The following is a 19,278-nucleotide window of genomic DNA, read 5'->3' as shown; positions in this document are numbered from 1 at the left end:
TGAGCTACAGTTGAAGTCGGAAGTTTACATACACTTAGGTTGGAGTCATTAAAACTCGTTTTTCAACCACTCCACAAATTTCTTGTTAACAAACTATAGTTTTGGCAAGTCGGTTAGCGTATCTACTTTGTGCATGACACAAGTAATTTTTCCAACAATTGTTTACAGACAGACTATTTCACTTATAATTCACTGTATCACAATTCCAGTGGGTCAGAAGTTTACATACACTAAGTTGACTGTGCATTTAAACAGCTTGGAAAATTACAGAAAATGATGTCATGGTTTTAGAAGGTTCTGATAGGCTAATTGACATAATTTGAGTCAATTGGAGGTGTACCTGTGGATGTGTTTCAAGGCCTACCTTCAAACTGAGTGCCACTTTCCTTGACATCATGGCAAAATCAAAGGAAATCAGCCAAGACCTCAGAAACAAAATTGTAGACCTCCACAAGTCTGGTTCATCCTTGGGAACAATTTCCAAACGCCTGAAGTTACCACGTTCATCTGTACAAACAATAGTACACAAGTATAAACACCATGGGACCACACAGCCGTCATACCGCTCAGGAAGGAGACGCGTTCTGTCTCCTAGAGATGAACGTACTTTGGTGCGAAAAGTGCAAATCAATCCGTGAACAACAGCAAAGGACCTTGTGAAGATGCTAGAGGAAACAGGTAGAAAAGTATCTATATCCACAGTAAAACGAGTCCTATATCGACATAACCTGAAAGGCCGCTCAGCAAGGAAGAAGCCACTGCTCCAAAACCGCCATAAAAAAGCCAGAATATGGTTTGCAACTGCACATGGGGACAAATATTGTACTTTTTGGAGAAATGTCCTCTGGTCTGATGAAACAAAAATAGAACTGTTTGACCATAATGACCATCGTTATGTTTGGAGGAAAAAGGGGGAGGCTTGCAAGCCCGAAGAACACCATCCCATCCGTGAAGCACGGGGGTGGCAGCATCATGTTGTGGGGGTGCTTTGCTGCAGGAGGGACTGGTGCACTTCACAAAATAGATGGCGTCATGAGGGAGGAAAATTATGGGGATATGTTGAAGCAACATCTCAAGACATCAGTCAGGAAGTTAAAGCTTGGTTGCAAATGGGTCTTCCAAATGGACAATGACCCCAAGCATACTTCCAAAGTTGTGGCAAAATGGCTTAAGGACAACAAAGTCAAGGTATTGGAGTGGCCATCACAAAGCCCTGACCTCAATCCTATAGAAAATGTGTGGGCAGAACTGAAAAAGCTTGTGCGAGCAAGGAGGCCTACAAATCTGACTCAGTTATACCAGCTCTGTCAGGAGGAATGGGCCAAAATTCACCCAATTTATTGTGGGAAGCTTGTGGAAGGCTACCCGAAACGTTTGACCCAAGTTAAACAATTTAAAGGCAATGCTACCAAATACTAATTGAGTGTATGTAAACTTCTGACCCACTGGGAATGTGATGAAAGAAATAAAAGCTGAAATAAATCATTCTCTCTACTAAGACAGGGAATTTTTTATAGAATTAAATGTCAGGAATTGTGAAAAACGGAGTTTAAATGTATTTGACTAAGGTGTATGTAAACTTCCGACTTCAACTGTATGTAAATGTTATATATATATCTTTTTTTTTTCTTCATAATTTCACCCCCCCCAAAAAAACTGTTGCTTTGTCATTATGGGGTATTGTGTGTAGATTGATGAGGGGGAAAACATTTTTTAAATACATTTTATAATACGGTTGAAACGTAGCTAAATGTGGAAAAAGTCAAAGGGTCTGAATTCTTTCCAAATGCACTGTATGCCAAGGTGCATTGAAGCTGTTCCGGCGGCACGTGGTGGCCCAACGCCCTATTAAGGCACTTTATGTTGGTGTTTCATTTATTTTGGCAGTTACCTGTATGTCAGAGTACATTTTGTCTCTGAACCAAAGTGCAAGGAAATCAATATCTTCACAGGTGTATATTTAGAGCTTCGTGAGAAAAACCAATAAGTACAATTAGCCTACCAGTCAGCTGTTTGCATAATAGGATACCAACATTATAGACTGCCATTTTTAAGTAGCAACACTTCCATACAAACGTAACTGGCACCCAGACATCTGTGGCCAACAATGTATGCCACTAGTGCTATATAAACAGGTAGAGAATGCATATAAGCCCCAGTGGTGTAAACTACTTAAGTAGTACGGTATTTTATTTAAGTTGTTTTAGAGCGGTTAGACAGGGCAGAGGTTTGGGGATAGTTTTAGGTCAGTGCAGCGCTGTAGCTATGTGTATAACAGATCACCTGGGTCTTAGTGTATGACAAGCCTCACACACAGTGCTCCCTCACTCAGCCAGCTGTTGTGTTGGCCCTGTCCTCTTACCTAACTATATTAAGGCACAGTCTGCTGCTCCGCTGCTGCTGCTCTGGCTATAAATACCCCCCCCCCCCCACCACTCAAACAGAGAGCACATTGTTTGGTGTTTGACAGTTGAGATGCTGAGGTGGACATTTTCCCACCTCATATTTGACTCTCAAATAAGAGCAGGGTAAATGTATTTTGGTGTCTTGTTGCTTTGCATTAGAGGTCTTCTCGGATCCCAAAATTGAGATCCGAATTGGATCTGTTAAATTCCTTCCCGTCCCCGACAGGAAAAAAAAAATATATCCAATTCGGATCCGAGGTGGACCAGATCTGACCCAAAACATGTCTGAGCTGAGAGAGAATTGCATCCACCCGTCTGTAAAAAACAATATGCAGCTTTATTGCCGCGCCAACCAGCAAAAAATTGGACATGCCTGATAGTGAACTTTAATGTGCATTTTCAGTTGTATCTAAAATAATTGCAGTTTGGTATTTTCACAATGATATCCCTATAGTTAGACGGAGAACATTATGAGGTTTTCATAAATGTTTTCCTTATTTGTGTTGACCAAATATTTGAGAAGGATGATTTTATATGTGATGATCATTGCGTGCCAGACAAAGCAGCGAATAGTTCACTTTTGCCTGTAACCTAATATTATGTAGGCCTTTTCTTTTACTGAGCAACATTACAATCTAGCATATTTAACTATTTGATCAACATTGATTTAGATGAAAGTTAGGCCTGTTTGACCAGCAAGCTTCAAATTCGAAATACATTTTGAATAGGCTACGGAAGGATGGAGTCTCCCATCTGCATTCCCGTGTAATTTCCAAGAATTAGGATCTGTAGGTCTTGGTTAGTATTCCCGCTATGACAACGCTATTTTTGGATTGGAGAGAAGAGTAGAGGATCAAAGGAAATGGGTCAGTCAGTTCATGATGATTCAGAGAGAAATGCACTATGTAATTCTGTCCTCCTCAACCGACCACAAAGTTGAAATTGGGCAATCCTATTTGAGACGCCTTGTGAGTTCTGTGTGGTAAGACATATTTTAGTAGGCTTTCTTTAACTCGGGTCTAACTCATTATATTAGCCTATTATACTCATTATATTTGTTCTAAATGAAATGTAGATACAGTATATCCTTTAGGCCTACAGAATTAGCCTATACAGCCTGAGATTGGTTTGGATGCGGATTTGATAGAAAAGTCATCCACGCTACGGCTGTGTAGTCCTACCGTCTGGAGAGTTAATAAAATATTAATTATTGAAGAGACAAATTGTCCTGATTTCTTATACCTATCCATGCCATACACAATCATTAAATCGGCATCCCTTCAGTATTAGGCAACTATGTTTTCTGCAGATAAACCTATGGCTATCAGTCTACCACACACACACACAACATGAGCAAATCAAATTTTATTTGTCACATGCGTCGAATACAGCAGGTGTAGACCTTACTGTGAAATGCTTACTTAAAAGCTTTTAACCAACAGCGCAGTTCAAGAAATAGAGTTAATACAATATTTACTAAATAAAGTAAAAATAAAAAGTAACACAGTAGAATTACATAACAATAACGACGCTATATACACGGGGTACCGGTACTGAGTAAATATGGGGGGGTACAGGTTAGTCAAGGTAATTTGTACGTGTAGGTAGGGGTAAAGTGACTATTCATTGATGATAAATGGCGAGTAGCAGCAGTGTAAAAACAAAGGTGGGGTGGGGGGTGTCAATGTAAATAGTCCGGGTGTCCATTTGATTAATTGTTCAGCAGTCTTATAGCTTTGGGGTAGAAGCTGTTAAGGAGCCTTTTGGACCTAGACTTGGCGCTCCGGTACCGCTTGCCGTGCTCGCCTATGAATCCTAACAAGGCACCCCAACCTTCTCCCTCAGTATCTCCACCTTTTCTTCACGCGAATGACAGGGATGTGGACCTGTTCTCCGGAAAGCAATATATCCTTTGGACTCATTAAAGAAAATCTTTGTCCAGTTCGAGGTGAGTAATCGCTGTTCAGATGTCCAGAAGCCCTTTTTGGTCATAAGAGACGGTAGCAGCAACTTTATGTACATAACATGTTACAAACAAAGCAAAAAAAGAACAAAATAGCACAGTTGGTTAGGAGCCTGTAAAACGGCAGCCATCCTGTCCGGCGCCATTAACTTGGTCCAAAATGTTCTTTATTAAAGACGATCAGAAAGAATGTATCGGTAACTTTGCATTATAGAATAACTTATTTATTTTAGATGAAAGCCACAACTAGCACATGAATGAGTAGCTCGTCTTTGCTGACAAATATCACACCTGACTTGAGTCATATCACACTTGACTTGAGTCATTCAACATTAGTTAACAAACTGTTATTTTAAACAAAGAAAATACTCAAATAAATTAGCTAGCCTACATAACTAGTCAATTGAATATAAATTAAATAGCTCAGGTCTTGAAAATATGGGCGACCGTCTTTTCCCCTCCATATTCACAATGTGCATAGATGAGGCCCATACAGAGGATTTCCCTCCTTGTACTCTTTTTCATTCAGTTTCATCTTCACATCAGTAAAGAATGTCTCAATGTTTCATTAACTCACTTTATATAGACGGGCTATCACTCTTTCCCGCTGCCTCGTCGTCCTCCTCTCCTACAACAAGTAGCCTATTTTACCCCACGTCACTGACATACAGTGGCTCGTTTTCATAAAGTGAATATGCAGTTTTGTTGCAAAATTATATTGACACATTTGGTTTGATGAAAGAGGTAGTCCTTTGAGAGAATAAAATGTAAATGTGTGAAATTTGTGTTGATGTTGTTTAGGAAGTTAGGAACTCTTCAAATATAATACCGACCTCAGATCCCGGGTCACTGAGCGGGATCCGGCCCGGGATCTGAGGGTTAACTACAAAATGTCGGGCCGGATCCGGGTCAGATATCGGGTTCGGGTAGATCCGTGAAGACCTACTTTGTATGTCTCTCTATTTGATATAATATGGCTTTTTCCCTGCATGGTGTCTCTATGCAGAGTGGATGGATCGCACAGCCCCGGTAGAGCTAGTGGAAAATATGATAGACTCAAATAGGATTGCCAAATTTCAACTTTGTGGTCAGTTGAGGAGGACAGAATTACATAGTGCATTTCTCTCTGGCTCATCATGAACTGACTGACCCATTTCCTTTGATCCTCTACTCTTCTTTCCAATGCTCTCCTAGCCTCTGCTTGTCTCCTCCTTTCTCTACATCTTCTCTCTTCTCCTCTTTCACTGTGAGCTGCTTTGTTCAGGTGGAAAAAAACAAGATGGCACTGGGGTGATTAAGAGTGTTACTTTGATTAGATATTGCTTTAATTTTGGTCTAGTCTCTGTTTGTTAACTGTGTTTGGGTCTGGTGTGACAAGACCTATTAATGTTAGGGTGGAATGGGGGTGAATCTGGTCTCATTCATCCTGGGGGAGAGAGAGGGCTGCTCATTAGTTTTGGCTGAGTGGGAAAGCCACTGCTAGCCCCAAGGTGTGTGTTCAGACTCCTCCGCTAACACAAGGCTGGCCAATATACATTCATTTGTTAGTCTGGAATCGCTCCTTTGGGAAATGTGTTTTTAATGTTGGTTTGTTGTGTTTTCTTTTACTGTTAATTCCCCTCAAATGCTCTTACACTCCAACTTCAGATGTTGGACGGAAGAATGTGATAGGTCCACGTCTTAAGTCCACGAAATGGTTGCTTGGTTTTGTTGGCTCACATTTAAGATTAATAGAATTTGCAAAACACATTTGTGTCTTGCCAGATGCCAAGATGAGCTGGATAAGAAGGTGCTACTGGGCCTCTGTGTGTGTGTGTGTGTGTGTGTGTGTGTGTGTGTGTGTGTGTGTGTGTGTGTGTGTGTGTGTGTGTGTGTGTCAGGGAGGTGGATGGGATGTTATTCAAGTTCGAACCAGAGCTGATGTAATTCTCAAAAGTCTAATTATAAGCCACACTCAAATTATATATTCCACCCTTTCATTAACACACATTTATATAATTTTATTGTACTTTTATTCACTTCTCATATGCAGTTATATTTCTGTGCTCTCCACAGTTCCTGACTAAGAACCCTGCCCGGCGTCTAGGCTGCGTGGCAGCGGAAGGTGGGGAGAACGCTGTGACTAGCCACGTCTTCTTCACTGGAATCAACTGGGACAAGCTGAACTGCAGGGAGCAGGAGCCGCCCTTCAAACCCCGCATCGTAAGACACACACACCTGATACACAAACCCCGCATCGTAAGACACACACACCTGATACACAAACACCGCATCGTAAGACACACACACCTGATACACAAACCCCGCATCGTAAGACACACACACCTGATACACAAACCCCGCATTGTAAGACACACACACCTGATACACAAACCCCGCATCGTAAGACACACACACCTGATACACAAACCCCGCATCGTAAGACACACACACCTGATACACAAACCCCGCATCGTAAGACACACACACACCTGATACACAAACCCCGCATCGTAAGACACACACACACCTGATGCACCTGACAAATTACACACACACTTGATACACGTGTTTGATGTCAATACAAAATGTTTACAGTAGACACTTCTGTTGAATTGTAATACCTCCTTCTGTCTTATTGTACCATTTACAATGCACACCCAGTTTCCTCTCTTATCCATTGTGTTATGGTAGGTAGTGGCCTGGGATATGAAGGTGGTATCTGTTGGCAGTTACCCAAAATTCTTTATAGAACCTCTCACTCATCTTTTGTGTTATTGTAACGTTACCTCCTATGCTGTATATGCTCCAGAAAACTGCAGAGGACGTGAACAACTTTGACCCAGACTTCACCCAGGAGGAGCCCACCCTGACGCCCATTGAGGATCTCCTTCCCTCTGTCAACCAGGACGAGTTCCACAACTTCTCCTTCACCTCTCCTGAGCTGCTGGACGATTAGGAGGCCCTGTGTGACCCGCCAGCACCTCCAGACTTCTGCTCTACCAACTGAGCCATACAGGATCCCAATGTGTCTTGCTCTGGCTAGTTCACTGGCACAGTTGACTGGTTGGCACTGCCTTAGCCTGTATCTCTAATTTTGAAAGGCAATTTAGACTCAGCCCTCGTCACTGTGGTATATGACTGTCTGGTTCTCTGTGGAGAGAGAGAGAGAGAGAGAGAGAGAGAGAGAGAGAGAGAGAGAGAGAGGTTACTCAATGAGGCCAGATTTTAGTCAGATGTTGTTTTTCCATGATCCTTCCCTTTATCTTTGGAAAACATGTGACAGTCCTGACTTGTAACCTTGTGTATTAATGCGTAATAATGCTCTTACAGTATCTGACTGCAATGCAAAGCAATTTTAATGGCAATTTGTCCCCAGATATGGAAAGATGAATTTGCCTACAGGTACTTCAAGATGAATACAAGCCGTTTTTGAACTAATGGGAATTGTGTGTGTCTTTATTAATTTGGCATACCTTTTGTTCAATGCTGGGATCATTATTCAACATAACTGCCTGTGACTCTAGTACAAACGATGGCAGGGAAAAGGGTAACGTAACCAGCACTGCAAAGGTTTCCCAGAACAACTGAGCTGCTCGTTAATACTGGAAGGACTGCAGAGGGGGCTGTGTGAAATAGTTTCTCAGTGACGTAAGTCCTTTACGGAGAACACACACTCAAACACAAACACTCACACACTCACTCACTCACTCACTCAATCATTCGAGCAGATACATGTCAGACACTTTCCCCTTCACTCAAACACAGGGATGTGGTATGTGGAGAGAGAAGAGGAAGGGAGAGAGGGAGACATTGTGTCTTACACCTTGTTTTGTCTCTGCTTTTTAAGAATACATCTCACCCTGTGCCCTGTCAAAATGGTACATTGCTAAAGCTTTGTTCCCTGCATTTAAGATGGGTTTATGAAAGCATGTTTCTAATGAGAACTAATGAGAATGTTTTAATACATCATTTTCTGAAGGAATCTTTTATCATTGGTCATCAGTGCGAGATGATGCAACATTTCATCTGAATTGAATAAACTGGTGATTCAGAGCTGTTGTGAAATTTCAGAAAGTTTTTCTCTGTTGCATCTGCCTGCACATGTGGTGAAGAGTCGGGCAAATTGAGAAGGTATAGCAGATGTCAGACAATCAAGAAAACCAATTACGAACATGCCAATGGTCAAAACAAAAGCATATTTTAGTTTTATATGGATTAAGGTATGCTTTAATAACTGCCAATCGCTCAATTCTCTCTTTCTATGTTATCCAGTTCTTTGTGATCACAGTCCTTCAACAGTTAAATGAATACCATTTATTCATTTCCCCCCCAGACCCACCCTTTCTCACACACACACGGAATTTATCTGCAATGAGACATTCCTTGTTTGTGGGCAGACATGCTGGTAGACAGGCTGCAGGCTGCCAGCACAGTGAAAGCTGTTTTCAAGGCTGTAAAACCATGAAGGTGATGGAAAATTCTCTCCAATGACCGTTGACTTACAGTGCCTTCAGAAAGTATTCATACCCCTTGACTTATTCCATTTTTTTTTGTGTTCTAGCCTGAATTGAAAAATGTGTAAATGTATGTTTTTTCTCACCCATCTACACACAATGCTCCATAATGACAAAGTTGTAGCATTTAAAAAAAAAAATAATGAAATACAGAAAAATCTAATTTACATAAGTATACAAAACCATAAGTCAATACTATGTAGAATCACCTTTGGCAGTGATTACAGCTGTGAGTGTTTCTGGGTAAGTCTCCAAGAGCTTTGCACACCTGGATTGTGCAATATTTGCCCATTTTTATTATTTTCTAATTTCTTCAAGCTCTGACAAATTTGTTGTTGATTATCGCTAGACAACCATTTTATAGTCTTGCCATAGATTTTCAAGGAAATTTAAGTCAATACTGTAACTCGGCCACTGAGGAAGATTCACTTTCTTCTTGGTAAGCAACTCCAGTGTAGATTTGACCTTGTGTTTTAGGTTATTATCCTGCTGAAAGGTGAATTCATCATCCAGTGTGTAAGGGGTGCGTAACTGGTGGCAGAGAAGTCAGACGCAGGAGAGCAGTACTGCGTAATAACTGGAGCAGTTTAATATACAAAACCACCGGCATCCAGAATAACAACTTATGGGTACAAAACCCATCGCACACCAGACAATAATGTGCACAAGCACTTACAACAAACAATTCCGCACAAAGACATGGGGGTAACAGAGGGTTAAATACACAACACGTAATGAGGGAATGAAAACAAAACAAATGTAAAATGGATTGGCGATGGCTAGAAGACCGGTGACGACGACCGCCGAACACCGCCCGAACAAGGAGAGGAACCGACATCTGTAGATGACACGCGGCTCCAGCAGCGCGCTGACACCGGCCTCGGGGTTGACCCGGAGGGCGAGGTGCAGGGCGATCCGGACGGAGACGGTGGAACTCCCACAGCATTGAAGGGTCCAACACGTAGGTACTGAAGGCCCCTCGCCGAACGCCTCGAATCCAGTATGGAGCGAACGGAGTACGCCGGGGCCCCCTCGATGTCCAGAGGGGGCGGAGGAACCTCCTGCACCTCAGACTCCTGGAGTGGGCCAGCCACCACCGGCCTGAGGAGAGACATAAGGAACGAGGGGTTAATACGGTAATCGGGGGGAAGCTGTAACCTGTAACTCACCTCGTTCAGTCTCCTCAGGACTTTAAATGGCCCCACAAACCGCGGACCCAGCTTCCGGCAGGGCAGGCAGAGGGGCAGGGTGCGAACATCGGGGCCTCACTGCGGTGACAGTCTGCGCTGGCTTTCTGGCGCAGCACGGCACGCTGAAGGTGAACATGGGCGGCGGGGGAGTGAGCCAGAACCGGCTGATACCCCAGTACGCACTGGAAGGGGGAGAGGTTAGTGGAGGAGTGGCGGAGCGAGTTCTGGGCCATCTCTGCCCAGGGCACGAACGCTGCCCACTCCCCCGGCCGGTCCTGGCAAGAAGACCTCAGAAACCTACCCACATCCTGGTTAACTCTCTCCACCTGCCCGTTACTCTCGGGGTGAAAACCCGAGGTAAGGCTGATCGAGACCCCCAGACGTTCCATGAACGCCCTCCAGACCCTCGAAGTGAACTGGTGACCCCGATCAGACACTGTCCTCAGGCACACCGTAGTGCCAGAAGACGTGTGTAAACAAGGCCTCCACAGTCTGTAGGGCCGTAGGGAGACCGGGCAGCGGGAGGAGACGGCAGGACTTAGTGTTACCCTGTGAGGGAGGTAGCTCGGTAAGGAAGTCCACCGACAGGTGCGACCAAGGCCGTTGTGGAACGGGTAAAGGGTGTAACTTACCTCTAACTTACCTCTGGGCAGGTGCCTAGGAGCCTTACACTGAGCGCACACCGAGCAGGAGGAAACATAAACCCTCACGTCCTTAGCCAAAGTGGGCCACCAGTACTTCCCACTCAGACAGCGCACCGTCCGACCGATGCCTGGATGACCAGAGGAGGGTGACGTGTGGGCCCAATAGATCAGCCGGTCACGGACAGCAGACGGAACGTACAGACGCCCAGCGGGACACTGGAGGGGAGTGGGCTCTGCACGTAGCGCCTGCTCAATGTCCGCGTCCAGCTCCCACACTACCGGCGCCACCAGGCAGAAGGCCGGGAGTATGGGGGTGGGATCCATGGGCCGCTCCTCTGTGTAATACAGCCGGGACAGTGGGTCTGCCTTCACGTTCTGGGAACCTGGTCTGTAAGAAAGGGTGAAAACAAAACGGGTGAAAAACATGGCCCACCTTGCCTGGCGAGGGTTCAGTCTCCTCGCCGCCCGGATGTACTCCAGATTGTGGTGGTCAGTCCAGATGAGAAAAGGGTGTTTAGCCCCCTCAAGCCAATGTCTCCATGCCTTCAAAGCCTTGACGACAGCCAACAGTTCCCAGTCCCCCTCGTCATAGTTTCGCTCCGCCGGGCTGAGCTTCCTCGAGAAGGCACATGGGCGGAGCTTCGGTGGGCCCGCACGGAAGCCGAGGTAAACAGAGCCATCAGGTGACCAAAAGCCCTGTCCACCTCAGCCGACCACTGCAAACGTACCGGTCCCCCCTTCAGCAGTGAGGTAATGGGAGCCGCTACCTGACCAAAACCCCAGATAAACCTTAGGTAGTAATTGGCAAACCCTAGAAACCGCTGCTACTCCTTTACCGTGGTGGGAGTCGGCCAATTACGCACGGCTGAGATGCGGTCACTCTCCATCTCCACCCCTGAGGTGGAAATGCGGTACCCTAGGAAGGAGACGGACTGTTGGAAGAACAGGCATTTCTCAGCCTTGGCGTACAGGTCATGCTCCAACAGTCGACCAAGCACCTTGTGCACCAGGGACACATACTCGGCGCGTGTAGCGGAGTATATCAGAATGTCATCAACATACACCACTACACCCTGACTGTGCAGGTCCCTGAAAATCCTCGTCTACAAAGGCTTGGAAGACTGATGGAGCATTCATCAACCCGTACGGCATGACGAGTACTCATAACGAGTACTCACTCGTCACGGCATGACGAGTACTACCCTGCCGGGGCGGCAGGGTAGCCTAGTGGTTAGAGCGTTGGACTAGTAACCGAAAGGTTGCAAGTTCAAATCCCCGAGCTGACAAGGTACAAATCTGTCGTTCTGCCCCTGAACAGGCAGTTAACCCACTGTTCCTAGGCCGTCATTGAAAATAAGAATTTGTTCTTAACTGACTTGCCTAGTTAAATAAAGGTGAAAAAAAAAAAATAATAATAATAATGCCCTGAGGTCCTACTGAATGTTGTCTTCCACTCGTCTCCCTCCCGGATACGCACCAGGTTGTAAGCACTCCTGAGATCTAGTTTGGTGAAGATGCGCGCCCCGTGCATTGACTCAATCGCCGTGGCGATAAGAGGTAGCGGGTAACTGTACCTCAGTTATCTGATTTAGGCCTCAATAGTCAATACACGGGCGCAGACCTCCCTCCTTCTTCACAAAAAAGAAACTCGAGGAGGCGGGTGAAGTGGAGGACCGAATGTACCCCTGACGCAGGGATTCGGAGACATATGTTTCCATAGCCGCCGTCTCCGCCTGTGACGGGATAACATGTGACTCCTGGGAAGTGCGGCGTCTACCAGAAGATTTATCGCACAATCCCCCCGTCGATGGGGTGGTAATTGAGTCGCCTTCTTTTTGGAGAAGGCAAGAGCCAAATCGGCATATTCGGGGGGAATGGGCACGGTGGAGACCTGGTCTGGACTTTCCACCGTAGTAGCACCTACGGAAACCCCTAAACACCTCCCGAGCACTCTCGCGACCACCCCGTTAGAGCCCTCCGTTGCCATGAAACAGTGGGGTCATGACAAGCTAACCAGGGTAGGCCTAGCACCACGGGAAACGCAGGAGAGTCAATGAGAAGAGAGTCAAAGAGACTGATTCTCTCCGTGTGACCCCCCTGCGTCACCATGCCCAGAGGAGCGGTGGCCTCCCTAATTACCCTTTACCCTAATGGTCGACTGTCTAAAGCGTGAACTGGGAAGGGCATAGCTACAGGAACGATGGGGATCCCTAAACTATGTGCAAATGATCTGTCTATAAAATTCACAGCCGCGCCTGAATCGACGAGCACCTTATGCTGGGAATGCGGGGAAAACTCAGGAAAAGTAACAAACAAAAACATGTGTGCAACAGAGAGTTCTGGGTGAGAATGGTGCCTTCTCACCTGGGGTGACGCCAGAGTGCCCTGCCTGCTGCCTCGACCCGCAGAGGAACCAACCCGGCACCGACCGGCAGTGTGACATCTGCGGCCACAGACGGTGCACGAGATGGAACCTCCTCCAGTCTCCCTGAGCGCAGCACCTCCCAACTCCATGGGCATCGGAGCGGTGGTGCTGGGGGATGGAACCAACAGACCCGCGCTCTGGACGTCCTCGGGTAACCAGCAGGTTATCCAGCCGAATGGACAGGTCCACCAGCTGGTCGAAGGTGAGCGTGGTGTCCCTGCAGGCCAACTCTCAACGGACGTCCTCACGCAAACTGCAACGATAGTGGTCGATCAGGGCCCTGTCGTTCCATCCTGCTCCGGCGGCCAGGGTCCGAAAGCCCAAAGCAAACTCCTGTGCGCTCCTCGTCCCCTGCCGCAGGTGGAAAAGACGTTCACCTGCCGGTGGTCGAAGACTGCCCGGAAACGACGGGTGAACTCCTCAAAGTGGTCCAGCCCCGCATCTCTTTCCACCCACACGGCTTTGGCCCACTCCAGGGCTTTCCCCGAGAGGCATGAGACGAGGGCGGACACCCTTTCACGGCCCGAAGGAGCCGGGTGGACGGTGGCCAGGTATAATTCCAACTGAAGCAGGAAACCCTGGCAGCGAGCAGCCGTCCCATCGTACTCCCCGGGGAGGGCGAGGCGTATCCCACTGGAACCGGGTGCAGAGGAAGCGAGTAGTGGATGCCCCTGTTGTGCTGGTGGAGGTGCCGAAGGAACTCCTTGTCTCTCCCAGCGGTCCATAGCTTGGATGACGCGGTCCATGGCGGCACCGAGATGGTGGAGCATCACCCTGTGTTCCTGGACTCGCTCCTCGACCCCCATACCAGGAGCACCTGCTAATGCTGACTCCATAGATTCGGTGCGGAATTCTGTAAGGGGTGCGTAACTGGTGGCAGAGAAGTCAGACGCAGTAGAGCAGAACTGGGTAATAACCGGAGCAGTTTAATATACAAAACCACCGGCATCCAGAATAACAACGTATGGGTACAAAACCTGTCGCGCACCAGACAACAATGTGCACAAGCACTTACAACAAACAATTCTGCACAAAGACATGGGGGGAACAGAGGGTTAAATACACAACACGTAATGAGGGAATGAAAACCAGGTGTGTGGGAAAACAAGACAAAGCAAATGGAAAATGAAAAATGGATCGGCGATGGCTAGAAGACCGGTGACGTCGACCGCCGAACACCGCCCGAACAAGGAGAGGAACCGACTTCGGCAGAAGTCGTGTGTCACGTTCTGACCTTAGTTCTTTTGTGTTTTCTTTGTTTTAGTGTTGGTCAGGATGTGAGCTGGGTGGGCATTCTATGTTGTGTGTCTAGTTTGTCCGTTTCTATGTATGGCCTGATATGGTTCTCAATCAGAGGCAGGTGTTAGTCATTGTCTCTGATTGGGAACCATATTTAGGTAGCTTGTTTTGTGTTGGGGTTTGTGGGTGGTTGTCTTATGTCTTTGTGTTCTCTGCACCAGATAGGACTGTTTCGGTTTTGCCACGTTTGTTATTTTGTATTTGTGTAGTGTTCACGTTTATCGTCTTTTATTAAACATGTTGAACACGAACTACGCTGCGTCTTGGTCCGATCCCTGCTACACATCAGACGAAGAGGAGGAAGACAGCCATTACATCGTGACACAGTGTCTGGGGGAAAGGAGAATGAACCAGGTTTTTCTCTAGGATTTTGCCTTTGCTTAGCTCCTTCCCATTTAATTTTTTATCCCCAAAAACTCCCCAGTCCTCAAGCATACCCATAACATGATGCAGCCTCCACTTTGCTTGAAAATATGGAGAGAGGTACTCAGTAATGTGTTTTATTGGATTTGCCCCAAATATAAGTACAAAAGGTGAATTGCTTTGCCGCATTTTTTTGCAGTATTACTTTAGTGTGTTGTTGCTAACAGGATGCATGTTTTGGAATATTTGTATTCTGTACAGGCTTCCTTCTTTTCACTCTGTCAATTAGGTTAGTATTGTGGTGTAACTACAATATTGCTGATCCATCCTCAGTATTCTCCTATCACAGCCATTAAACTCTGTAACTGTTTTAAAGTCACCATTGGCCTCATGGTGAAATTCCTGAGCGGTTTCCTTCCGCTTCGGCCACTGAGTTAGGAATGACGCCTGTATCTTTGTAGTGATTGGGTGTATTGATACACCATCCAAAGTGTAATTAATAACTACACCATGCTGAAAGGGATATTCAATGTCTGCTTTTTTATTTTTACCCATCTACCAATAAGGACCCTTCTTTGCGAGGCATTTTGTGTTTGAAATTCACTGCTCAACTGAGGGACCTTTTAATCAATTATCTGTGTGTGGGGTACAGAGATGAGGTTGGCATTCAAAATTCATGTTAAACACTATTATTGCATACAGAGTGAGTCCATGCAACTTATTATGTGACTTGTTAAGCAAATTTTATTCCTGAACTTTTTTAGGCTACCATAACAAAGGGGTTGAATACTTATTGACTCAAGAAAGTTCAGCTTTTCATGTGTAATTCAATTGTTTTTTTTTTTTTATTGAAAAACATAATTCTACTTTGACATTATGGGGTGTTGTGTGTAGTCCAGTCACAAAACAATCTAAATTTGATCAACTTTAAATTCAGGCTGTAACACAACAAAATGTGGAAAAAGTTAAAGGGTGTGAATACCACCTGCCTAGAGCTAACACTATACATGACCTATTCAAATATATCGGCGAATTCATCCGATTATACTGTCTATGTTGCTTCATGGATCTCCTGAGAGAGGGAGAACGAAAATGCAACCCTACCCATAACAGACATCCATCTGTTTGAGTCATCATGTACTGAATATCTTACATTCTTACTGTCGTCACAGACGATAAACAGGAAACCACAGAGTGTCACGAATGTCGCATCTGATAGCTACAGGAAGGTGAGGTTTCTGTTCGTTGAAAGAGACTCCGATGTTGGCCAAGCATTGTGCTAATAAGCAACTGGTCCAGGAGATGGAAGATGGGTTTGAAAACAACACTTCTCTGTCCTTGAAAGAAATGACATTAGTCAGTAGAAATAATGTGCTGCCCTGTGTTGAACCTGCTCAGATCTGGATGTTCTTGACCCTGAGATGTGCACTAATATGTTCAGATAGTATGGGAACTTCCTCCCATTTTAGCACTGAGAAAGTCTTCAGACTCCTTACTAGAGTCACTGATCTTTCCTGTGGGTGTTGTGCTGGAAGAAATTATTACAGTAAGTATAAAAAAAATAGCATTGTCTGAAAACAATGCCAGACAATGTCCCTCCCCTAAACAGAGGACAACCCACTTGGCAAAAACTGTTAGAATCAAGGTTCTTTCCACATAAAAGTATATGTGATGTTGTTGAATCAATGTGGGAAACTGACTGGATTTGCAAAAGTCATGAACTTAAGCGAAAAGTGTATTTTTTCCCATTTAAAAAAAAACAACTAATTCCAATGACGTGATCATTTTTGTTGATTTCAGGTTTAATTTGTTAGTTGACAACTAACCAAATGTAAATCAAAACTAGGTTGAAATCACGTCTGTGCCCAGTGAGAAGTAATGGAAAAGATGGTACAATTAACATTTTGTACATTGTTGTTCCACTAGCCTGTGCTACAAAGACACATAGGCCTTAGTTGGAAAAGAATGCCTTGCACGGCTCTAAATGTAAAGTTGCAGAAAGATTTGGATGAATGAAACTTTCTATCCCATAATATTTCAGTAAAACCCTGCAAGCACTAAACTCACATAATCCCACCTCTATCTTCTTTATTCTATTATTTACTGGAGCATCAATTTAGCTCAAGGTTAAATACATTAAATACAAATACATTGACCTCTGGAGTCACCAGTGCAGCCTACTCATCTGCTTTATTCAGTCCTTGCCAAAGATTGAACCCCTGTGCAATGTGAGTACTGGTGTGGGCATTGAGCTAAACCACTTGCATCTTTGCCTCTATTTGTTTACCTCCCTATGCCTCTGTCTGGCAGCTTTTCCTGAGGCCTGTTATGGGTGGATAGACATACTGTCCAAACTGCCATTATACACCAGTTCTGGTTGCTGCTGGCAGTGACTCTGCAGTGGCTGATTGGATCTCAGTTTACCTCCTCTGTCCTGGCTGATTGATGACCTGGAGGGGACTATTCAAACTGTCTAAAAGCATTATGTCACAGGCCTCGATTTGGCGTCTACCCCACACAGAAAATGACTTGGTTGAAACAGGAGTATGTTTATGTTTGGAGCCACTGACAATGTTTGAGCGTCAATTTTGCTGAATGTCTCTTGCTAGCAGACTTGCCTGTCATTCTGGTCTTGTGTCACCCAGTTGAGCCAACGTATTCCAGGAAACACATCTGCAGCTTTGCAGGCAGGCCCCCCACCCTTTCCCCCCCCAGCAGGTGAGCACTGACAGCCTACAGCAGGGGTGTCAAAACTCATTCCATGGGGGGCCTAGCGTTGACAGGTTTTAGTTTTTTCCTTTCAATTAAGACCTAGACAACCAGGTGAATTCATCAATCAATTACAAGGGAGGAGTGAAAACCCGCAGACACTCTGCCCTCGTGGAATGAGTTTGGCACTTGCCTACAAGGAGGTGAGAGTCCTGGCGAAGTGGTGCCAGGAAAAAAACCTCTCCCTCACCGTCAACAAAACGAAGGAGCTGATCGTGGACTACAGGAGACAGCAGAGAGAGCACTCCCCATCCACATTGACAGGGCCACAGTGGAGAGGGTCAAAAGCTTAAAGTTTCTCTGATGTTATTTGTCACGTGCTTTGACTACAACTGTAGACTTCACTGTGAAATAATTTCGTAAAAGCCCTTTCCCAATGATGCAGAGTTAAAAAGTAAGAACATTTGCAAATAACACTAACTAATATTGAGGCTATATACAAGGAGTACCGATACCGAGTCAATGTGCATGGGTACGATGTATTGTAGTTAAGGTAATATGTACATGTAGGTAGGTGTAAAAGTGACTAGGCAATCAGGATAGTATGTGGAGTGTGAAAGTGGTGTGTGTGTGTTGGAGTGTCAGTGTAAGTACAGTGCATTCGGAAAGTACCCCTTGACTTTTTCCACATTTTCTTAAGTTACAGCCTTATTCTAAAATGTATTCAATTATTCCCCCCCCCCCTCATCAATCTACACACAATACCCCATAATGACAAAGCAAAAATAGGTTTAGACAATTTTGCAAATGTATTAAAAAGTTAAACTGAAATATCACATTTACATAAGTATTCAGACCCTTTACTCAGTACTTTGTTGAAGCACCTTTGGCAGCAATTACATTCTTCTCTGCAGATCCTCTCAAGCTCTGTCAGGTTGGATGGGGAGCATAGCTGCACAGCTATTTTCAGGTCTCTCCAGAGATGTTCAATTGGGTTCAAGTCTGGGATCTGGCTGGCCCACTCAAGGACATTCAGAGACTTGTCCCAAAGCCGTTCCTGCGTTGTCTTGGCTGTGTGCTTAGGGTCGTTGTTCTGTTGGAAGGTGAACCTTCGTCCCAGTCTGAGGTCCTGAGTGCACTGGAGCAGGTTTTCATCAAGGATCTCTATGTACTTTTCTCTGTTCATCTTTCCCTTGATCCTGACTAGTCTCCCAGTCCCTGCCGTTGAAAAACATCCTGCATGATGGCCAAAGAGTTCAATCTTGGTTTCATCAGACCACAGAATTTTGTTTCTCATGGTCTGAGAGTCCTTTAGGTGCCTTTTGGCAAACGGGCTGTCCAAGCGGGCTGTCATGTGCCTTTTACTGAGTGGCTTCCGTCTGGCCACTCTACCATAAAGGCCTGATTGATGGAGTGCTGCAGAGATGGTGGTCCTTCTGGAAGGTTCTCCCATCTCCACAGAGGAACTCTGGAGCTCTGTCAGTGACCATAGGGTTCTTGGTCACCTCCCTGACCAAGGCACTTCTCCCCCGATTGCCTTTCCAAATCATGTCCAATCCAATTGAATTTACCACAGGTGGACTTCAATCAAGTTGTAGAAACATCTCAAGGATGATCAATGGAAACAGGATGCAGCTGAGCTCAATTTCGAGTCTCATAGCAAAGGGTATGAATACTTAAATAAATACATTATTTCTGTTTTTTTTATTTTTATAAATGTGCAGACATTTAAAAAAAACTGTTTTCACGTCGTCATTGTGGGATATTGTGTGTAGATTGATGAG

At 45.2% G+C, this 19,278-nt stretch overlaps 1 protein-coding gene across 1 annotated transcript in view; it reads left to right on the top strand.

The window, feature by feature from the left end:
- Positions 1–7,788, top strand: part of LOC139553503 (protein kinase C eta type-like) — a 37,910-nt gene extending 30,122 nt beyond the window's left edge. Inside the window, exons 13-14 of the mRNA XM_071365905.1 lie at positions 6,424–6,570; positions 7,160–7,788. Coding sequence (XP_071222006.1) covers positions 6,424–6,570; positions 7,160–7,306 — 294 coding nt within the window. The 3' untranslated portion in view covers positions 7,307–7,788. The remainder of the gene's footprint in view (positions 1–6,423; positions 6,571–7,159) is intronic.
- The last annotated feature ends 11,490 nt before the right edge of the window (positions 7,789–19,278 follow it).

This window comes from Salvelinus alpinus, chromosome 25 (genome assembly GCF_045679555.1).
Source record: "Salvelinus alpinus chromosome 25, SLU_Salpinus.1, whole genome shotgun sequence".
In the NCBI taxonomy this organism is placed as follows: Eukaryota; Metazoa; Chordata; class Actinopteri; order Salmoniformes; family Salmonidae; genus Salvelinus; species Salvelinus alpinus.
This window is presented reverse-complemented; position numbering and strand designations above follow the sequence as displayed.